The 9,592-nt window shown below is 43.4% G+C and overlaps 1 protein-coding gene across 1 annotated transcript; it reads left to right on the forward strand.

Annotated features, from left to right (window-relative positions):
• Window positions 1–5,066: 5,066 nt before the first annotated feature.
• On the forward strand, window positions 5,067–7,262 carry LOC130818679 (uncharacterized). The gene is made up of 3 exons (XM_057684838.1): window positions 5,067–5,243; window positions 5,379–6,266; window positions 6,411–7,262. The coding sequence occupies exons 1-3, from the start codon at window positions 5,067–5,069 to the stop codon at window positions 7,260–7,262; spliced, it is 1,917 nt and encodes a 638-aa protein (XP_057540821.1).
• Window positions 7,263–9,592: the final 2,330 nt, after the last annotated feature.

The following is a 9,592-nucleotide window of genomic DNA, read 5'->3' on the forward strand; positions in this document are numbered from 1 at the left end:
AAAGAATGAAAGCGCAAGCTTCAAAGAGGTTCAACAAAGAAAAACAAATGAAAAATATAATGCAAAATGAGAATACAAGTGTTTATGAGGTATCTTGAATACCTCCCCCTCAAATGTAGTTTATTATAATGAATTCAACAATTACAAGTATAATAAACTCCCTTATCTTGAGAACAACCTCTCAAGATCACAAATACTAAAGCAAAATAAGAACACTCTCAAGTTTCTTACAATGCAATAGCCCTCTCAACAATATGTGTGGTTGTGGTGTGTGTTACTATGAGTGATGAATCATATTTATAGCCAAGATATTCATCACTCTTAGTATTCCCTCATAAATCACCATAAACATACAATTAACATCCTAATTAACTATGTAATTAACCATAGTAATAAACATCACAATAAACATTACATTAAACCAGCAAGTAATGCACCTATTCAATGACTACACAAACATTCTGACCAAAACAGAATCCAATGCAGTCTTCTGATCTTCCGCTCGACCCGAGCCACTACCTCGCTCGGTCGAGCGAGCTTCCAGAGAAGCTACTGACTTATTCTGCACATATTGCTCGACACGTTGCTCGACCGAGCCACTCCCGCTCGACCGGTCGAGCCACTCTTTGCTCGATCGAGCGGTTGGTCGAGCCTTACACAATCTGCCTCTTTATTTGTTGCTTTGATCAAACAACCCTCATCAACCGTTCCAAACCTTAAACCACCCATATTCGACACATCTTTATCGACCCTCTCTAAAGTACAAGACAAAGCATGTTCGATTATATGTTTAAAATTAACGTCATCATTAAGATTATTGGCACTTGCTTTAACAAAGAAAATTTAAAGATGGTTATAACTAATAAGTAAATGTTAGAAAATACATAGATATTTTCTTGCCTGTTAGAGACTATATGGAGATTTTATAAAAGTTAATTTATTTAAAAATAAATAATAAATAAGTTTATGCAGTTGAGACCTCATGTAATTATCATTTCACTGCCTATTATAACTTATAACGGATAAAATTTTTCATACCCCGTATTCGTTGACTGCAACCTTACACACAAGTGCAAAACTACACTAATACCTACCAAGGCCCTCGTCAAAAAAGGGGCAGCAAATTACTACACCTAATTTTGGCCATTTAACGGTCTCAAGATTTAACAGTCCGTTTGATTAACAGTCTGTTTGATTAATATATTGTATTAAATGGTGGTAATGAGACTGATTTATATTGTAAAATTTCATTAAAAGTTTCGTATCTAATGAAACTTGAATCCAAAAAAAGTTTTTTTGTTTACAAAATTTCATTACCACTTAATACCACATCTCTCAATGATAATGCATTAATGAAATTTATGAAGAAAATGAGATGATTAAAGTTGGATAAACTTGACCATCAAGGTAGCAAGAGATTTTTCAACCAAAATTACACTAGTCTTGATTCATTACCACTGTTTATACCACCTATCAAACGGACTGTTAATACTTTATTGTGTTCATACAATTTCAAACATTTGGACACATCAATTCTTGGCCGGATATTTTAAGTTATAAAACCACAACTATTTTTCAACTGATGAAATAGCCATTAAAGTTTTCCTTATTGAGTATTGTGCAAATAACAATATATTAAGTATTGTTTATAAAAAAATATTGAAAGTAAAACTTGAATCGAAGACAATGTTATCACACATTAATATTTTGACCAACTCTAATACATTCATTAGCATATTTAGAGATATAACTTGTTAAATGCTGTCAGTTGACTGTATTGAACAATGCTGCGTAAACACAGGCGGATCTACAATAGAGCCAAGGGTAACCTACCGTTCAAATCTTTTTAACAAATTAGTTTCTGCAATTGTTTTATTCTCTCAATGTTTCACTTCTTCCTCTCATAAATACAAAAAATCATGTTGCTTCTCACTCTTGAGTCTTCATCCTTCTTTAAGTTCAGTTCAACAATGGTCACCTAAGCCTCCAACCGTTCGATCTTTCTTTATCTTTTTTCCAGTTTTCTTGTAATTTTAATTGTGTTTAAAATATTGTGTTTAATTAGGGACGGAGTAAAAATTCATAAATTTTTTTTATATTTCAAAAATTATGATATTTTTCTTTGTATTTTTAAACATTTAACATATTCTACGTAATTTAATATTAAGACTCTTAATTTTTAAGAGCATGCGCCGGTCAAACTTATTGAACATGCTCAAAACCTCCCATTAGTTTAATATTATTGATATTGGTTATTTCCTGTTGGTAGTTTAGTATTGTAGAATGTATATTGTCATGGTACTACTTACTCAATTAATTTGTTTATTTAAGTAATTTGCATCATATTACCAAAACACCCCTTGACCTTTACAGTGGACTTTGACTGTTGGTCAAACGGGCTTTCTTTTGGATCTCCCATCTTCCCTGATTGACCCATAGGGCTTCTACTTCCAGGATATCTTAACTTCCGATTTACGTTCTAACTTGAGCGTCAGAGGGGTATTTCGGGAGATCACCCCCGGACAAGGCTAACGTGTTGTGTTGTAGGAATCCAAGTTGCGTCCTTCCACAAGTCGTCGTTCCAGACCACGCTTCCATTCACAGTGTTGTAAGTGTCTTTTGCACTTCCTCGTTTCATAACCGAAACAGTTTGGCGCCGTCTGTGGGGAAGTGTTACAAAAAGTCATGGCTCCTAAGAAGAATCCCACACAAACTGCAACCGTGCATAGCACAGATACAGATACTTCCGCAGGTCACGCTAACAATCAAGCCGTGACTTGTCGTGATCTGGACATGCTAGCACGCAACCTTACTGCCGCTTTTACTGAACAGCTCCGCGCCGTCATAAATAATAATCCTGCTCCGCAACACGTATTGGAGGATATGGCGGATCAAATAAAAAATCTGCGGGAAAGGATCGAGCCCCCTAACGAGACACCCAAATCCCACGAATCTCAGGATGGGAACTCGAAGATGTCACGTTCCAGCAAGAGAAACAAGAGGCGACGGGAGAGACCAAGGACTCACGCAAGCCTCAGCAGAAGTGATCCTAGAGACAGAGAGTCTAAAACCGCCTCTCAAGATGCCCGTACTTATTTAGAAAGCAAAAAGCATAAGGCATCCGAAAGCGTCCAGTCGCTGGTGGATCGACGGAGGCAAGAGAGGAAGAGGGCGCAGCTGGCAGGATCTAGCCATCCAGCGAGTCCTGTAACCATGCCGCGGAACGAAGTCGAGGTCAATATCCTCCCTGGAGATCCTACGCCGATAATCTCTCCAATAGCTCCTGAAATCCTAAACATTCCCAACCCGGGGAAAATAAAAATCCCAAATATGGCAGCATTTGACGGCACGTCGTGCCCCGAAAAACACTTGATGGCGTACAAGAATTTGATGGTGCTGCACACTACCAACCCTTCCTTATGGTGTAAATTCTTCCCAACTACTCTTACGGGAGCAGCCTTGACGTGGTACACCTCCCTTCCACAAGGGAGTATCCACACTTTTGCCCAACTAGAAGGCAAATTTCTGGGCCACTTTATAGCCTCAAGAAGGCAGGAGAAATCAAACTTCCACCTACTTAGTATCACTCAATTGGAAGGAGAGTCCATATCCTCCTACCTTAAGAAATTTCATGAGGCGGTACTAGAGGTGACGGATTTAGAGGAATCAGTCGCCTTAAACGCCCTTATCAATGGAATGAAGGCTCAAAGGCTCAAGTTCCAATTGGTGGAGAGCCAGGTGAAGACGTATGCGGAGGCCATGAAGCAGTGTCAAAGTTACGTCACGGCCTCCGAGGTATGTCAGGCATATGACCCCAAGAGGCGGAAGTCTGACAAGAAAGACGTCGCAACTCCCCAACAATCCTCGAGGAACAGAGAAGAGCACCAGTCGAGGAGGGAAAGAAATTACACGCCGCGTCGTCCCGCGCCCCCTTCAGACATGGGACCCCCGCGTTCCCATCACATTTATACCACGGAAGGGGAATCCAGAAGGCGCAATTTGTTAGACGGAGGAAACGACCCGATGTTTAATCGAAACAGAAGGGATATTTTCTTTGCCGTTCGCGACAGGTTGCCAACTCCACCTCCCACTACTACTCCTTCCGACAGGCGCAATTACAATTTGTGGTGTGACTACCACAAAGAGCACGGCCATACCCTTGCCCAATGTCGTGAACTCAAGCGTATCTTGCATCAGCTGGCCGATGAAGGAAAGCTTTCCAGGTTCCTCAACAAGAGGGACTACGACGCGGGAGGAGAAGCAAACAGAAGGCCGTGGAATCAAAGACGCGGATCCCCCAAAAGGGAAGAGGCAAGGCGCGAAGGTTCCCATACACAGGGGACCATCAACATGATTTTTGGAGGATATACCGAGGAATACCCCACCGTCCGCGCCGCGAAAGACAGTGTCCATACTCTGCTGAAAAGACCGACAACGACCGTAACCAGCGGGCCGGTCATGAAATTTGATGCCACGACCTCTCAAACGCTGCAACAGCCCCATACTGACCCTCTGGTGGTCACCCTCAAAATCGGACAGATGAAAGTCAAAAGGGTACTAGTGGATACCGGAAGCACGGCTGATCTCATTACAATGGAGTGCTTGAGAAAAATGAAGTTTGAGGAAAAACACTTGCAGCCCCTAGATAAGCCGCTGATCGGGTTTGGGGGAAGTCAGGTCATTCCGCTAGAAACGATCATTCTCCCCGTGCGCGTGGGAGAAAGAAATGAAAGCAGGTCCATGCCCATACGTTTCACGGTAGTGGATCTCACTTTCCCTTACAACGCCATCATGGGACTTCCCCTCATTAACAAGATCAAAGCTGCAATCTTCCCTCATCAACTCTTACTGCAATTCGAGCGGGACGATGGGAAAGTTGGCATCCTCAAGGGAGATCAGGTAACGGCCCGCCAATGCCTTATAAACACTCTGAAGCGCAGACATTCCGCGACACCCGCCAAAAGGGAAAGGGAAGATCAAGACGCTCCCGCTGTCATGAGCGTGTATATGGAAAACCCTAGCACACATGAAAGGCCTCGCCCCATAGAAAGATAGAGGAAGTAGACATGTTCGAGGGAAAGCAAGTCAAGATAGGGAAAGATCTTCCTGGTACGATTAAACAAGAAATCGTGGCCACCATTGCTGAGTTCCGCGACGTCTTCGCCTTCAGCACGGAAGAAATGTCTGGCATCCCTACTAGCGTCATGTGCCATAAACTTGACATAAGACCAGGCCACAAACCAGTAAAGTAGAAGCTGCGGCATCAAGGAAAAGAGCGGACCGAGGCCGCCAAAGAAGAAGTTGAAAAATTGTTGAGAGCCGGATTTATTAGAGAATGCAAATACTCTGATTGGCTATCCAATGTCGTCCTCGTGAAGAAACCAAATGGCAAATGGAGGATGTGTGTCGATTTCACGGATTTGAATAAGGCCTGCCCCAAGGACGACTATCCACTTCCAAAAATAGATCGCCTGGTGGACTCCACAGCAGGCCATGCGCTACTAAGTTTCATGGATGCCAATGCCGGATATCACCAGATTCAATTGGCGCCGGAGGACCAAACACACACGGCCTTCATTACTAGCATGGGTGTCTACTGCTACAAAGTCATGCCCTTCGGGTTAAAAAATGCTGGAGCCACCTATCAAAGGATGGTAAACAAGGTTTTCCAATCTCAGATTGGACGAAATTTAGAAGTATACGTGGATGACATGATAACAAAAAGCAAGCACGCAACTCAGCACGCTGCGGATTTGCGTGAAACGTTCAATACCCTCCGTAAACACCAGATGAAGCTCAATCCGGACAAGTGCGTGTTCGGGGTAACCGGAGGAAAGTGTCTCGGCTTCTTGGTAGACGAGCGGGGCATCGAGGCAAATCCAGATAAGATTCAGGCCATTCAAAACATGAGATCCCCCACCTCCGTAAAAGAAGTACAAAAGCTCACGGGGTATATAGCTGCTCTAGGAAGATTCCTTTCAAAGTCCGCGGACAAATGCTTGCCTTTCTTCAAAACGATAAAGCAACAGAAATTCGAATGGACCACGGAAGCAGAAGAGTCTTTCCGCCAGCTTAAGGAGCACCTATCGGCCTTGCCAAAACTAGTTTCGCCCATCAACGGGGAAAAGCTAGTCTTATATGTCTCTGTCTCCGAATACTCGTTATCCGGAGTGCTTGTGGCGGAAAGGGAAAAGAGGCAGCTCCCAATATACTATGTGAGTCATGCATTCCGTGGCTCGGAAGGGAACTATTGCGAAGTGGAAAAGGTCATATTTGCGATAGTGATGGCCAGCAGGAAATTGAAGCCATACTTTCAGTCCAACCAGATCATTGTCCGGACTGATCAACCTTTAAAAAAGATTCTGGAAGGGAAAAACAAGTCAAGCCGCGTCACAGATTGGGCAAACCAGCTAGCAGATTTCGGCATCGAGTACGAACCTCGAACAGCAATTAAAGCACAAGCTCTGGCTGACGTTATTGCTGAAAGCACATCCCCCCCTCCTGCTGAACTTAATCAAGAATGGAAATTATATGTAGACGGGTCTTCAACACAATCGGCGAGTGGGGCCGGGCTCCTCATTATGTCTTCCGCCGGGGTCCGCATGGAAAGGGCGGTCAGATTCGAGTTCGCGGCATCCAACAATGAGGCCGAGTACGAAGCATTATTGATGGGGCTGAAAATCTGCTATGAGGCAGGGGCTAAAGAATTGGCCGCATTCTCAGACTCCCAATTAATAGTGGGGCAAGTAAACGGGGAATTCGAGGCTAAAGACAATAGCATGAAAATGTATCTGCAGCAAGTGAAGGACTTTGTTCCAAAGTTTGATAAGTTCACGTTGGAGCACATTCCACGATCCCAAAATGCCCAAGCCGATTCCCTAGCAAAATTTGCCAGCTCCGCAGATACTTCCGCGGCTCGTGATATAATTTGGGAAGTGCTCCCTAACCCCAGCATCAACTTCATGATCAATACCATCGACAGATCTGAAACATGGATGGGGCCATACGTTAAGTACTTGCAAGATCAAACGCTCCCCCAAGACGAGAATCAGGCCAAAATGCTCCAGAAGAAGGCCAAATGGTTCGAACTTCACGAAGGAACGCTCTATAAAAAGTCATACACGCATCCCCTTCTGAAATGTGTTGCTCCTGAAGAAGGAAATTATATCCTACGCGAAATACACGAAGGAGGATGCGGAATACATCAGGGAGTGCGAACTGTCATTAGCAAAGTCCTTAGGAGTGGATATTATTGGCCTTGACTCCGGAAAGACGCGGAAGAATTGATCCTACGGTGTCCAGAATGTCAGTATCACTCAAAGATAGGGAGAAAACTCTCTAATTACTTGACCGTCTTGCAAGCCGTCCTGCCATTCGACAAATGGGGTATGGATCTCCTTGGCCCTTTTCCACCAGCAAAGGGGCAGCGTAGGTTCATCATTGTGGCTATTGATTACTTCACCAAGTACGTAGAAGCAGAGGCTCTTAGTTCAATCACAGACAAGCAAGTCTGTCAGTTCTTATGGCGGAACATCATCACAAGATACGGCATACCGCGGGTAATCATAACGGATAATGGAAGGCAATTTGTCAGCAAGAACACCATCGAGTATTGCGACAAATTCCACATCCAAATCAGACTTAGTTCTGTGTCTAGGCCGCAAACTAATGGTCAAGTCGAGTCCGCCAACAAGGAGATACTAAATGGTCAAGGGCAATTGGGATGAAGAACTACCCGGAATCTTATGGGCCAGTCGAACCACCGTAAAAGAAGCCACGGGGCACACACCGTTCTCTTTAGTGTACGGGTCCGAGGCCGTACTTCCCGTGGAAATAGGAGTACCCTCTACAAGGGTCACCTACTACTCATACGACGAGAACGAAGATGGAAAAAGAGCAAACTTAGACCTTCTACCAGAGACAAGAGGAAATGCACTGTTGAGATCATGGCCCAAAAACAGAAGATGATTCGTAGCTTCAACCGCCATGTGAAAACAAGACGTATTCAGGTCAATGATCTCGTCCTCCGTAAAGTCGAAGCTACTGGGAAGATAGTTGAAAAAGGAAAGTTAGGGGCCAACTGGGACGGACCTTTCAAAGTCACCCGCGTCATCAAACCAGGAACGTTCGAACTAGAAGACATGAAAGGGAAAAAACTACCCTGTCCATGGAATGGAGACCACTTAAAGAAATTCTTTATTTAATAAAATTTGCAAGGGGCAATCAGATACTAGTATCAGTCTTAGCAGCTTCATCAGTGACAGTCTTATCAGCATCAATCCGCGACTACCTTCATTCCGCAACATAGTTGCGTTGTCATTCGAAATCACTTCTGTCATCGTCATTTGTATTCACTTCTGTCATCGTCATTTGTATTCTTATCAATCATTTATAACAGAAGTTTCATTTTCAGATCATCCGGCTCTTTTGTTCGCAAATATTTGGTAAAGATCTATTGCAAATCTTATTAAATCAGTAATATCCATAAGTCGGACCCCTTGAGAGGGGGTCCAATTATCAAATTATTCTAAGTCACCAACGAACTTGTGATATCTATAAGTCGAACCCTTAGAATAGGGTTCCAAGACCAAAAATCACTTGAAGCATTCACCATCTGTTCGGGACATCGATAAGTCGGACCCCCAGTTTGGGGTCCCTGAATTCAAAAATATTCTAAGTTTTTTCACAAAGATGTTTCCCAACCGGGACATCGATAAGTCGGACCCCCAGTTTGGGGTCCCTGAATTCAAAAATATTCTAAGTTTTTCACAAAGATGTTTCCCAACCGGGACATCGACAAGTCGGACCCCCAGTTTGGGGTCCCTGAGTTCAAAAATATTCAAAGTTTTCCACAAAGATGTTTCCCAACCGGGACGTCGATAAGTCGGACCCCCAGTTTGGGGTCCCTGAGTTCAAAAATATTCAAAGTTTTCCACAAAGATGTTTCCCAACGGGGACGTCGATAAGTCGGACCCCCAGTTTGGGGTCCCTGAGTTCAAAAATATTCTAAGTTTTTCAAAGATGCTTCCCAACCGGGACATCGATAAGTCGGACCCCTAGTTTGGGGTCCCTAAGTTATTTAAAAAGGTGTTTTCATCCGAGACATCGACAAGTCGGACCCCCAGTTTGGGGGCCACAATTCAAATATATTCAAGTTATTTTCACTAAGTTGTTTCTTATCCGCAAACATCGACAAGTCGGACCTTCTGTTAAGGGTCCTTAAGTCATCCAACCGTGACATCGATAAGTCGGACCCTTAAATCGGTCCCAAGGTCGAAGTTGTCGAATGCTACCCAAGTAAATATCTTTTAGCTGTGACATCAAGTAGAAATTATTTCTCGTCTGATGATGGGAAGAAGCCGCGGCCAATAAAAGAAAAAATATTTAAAAAACAATTCAGCATCAAGATCAACGTACAAAATTGATTATATTCAAGGTTGCAAAAGTTAATATTACAAAACTTATATTACAAGAATTAGAGATCATCCAAGAAGGCGTCTACATCTCCCTCTGGATCTTGAGGGGGGGACCCGGCCACTCCCTCGCCAAGGCTCGGAGTGAAGCTTATGAATTCTTCAACATCGAACGGCTC

Source organism: Amaranthus tricolor, chromosome 7 (assembly GCF_026212465.1).
Source record: "Amaranthus tricolor cultivar Red isolate AtriRed21 chromosome 7, ASM2621246v1, whole genome shotgun sequence".
In the NCBI taxonomy this organism is placed as follows: domain Eukaryota; kingdom Viridiplantae; phylum Streptophyta; class Magnoliopsida; order Caryophyllales; family Amaranthaceae; genus Amaranthus; species Amaranthus tricolor.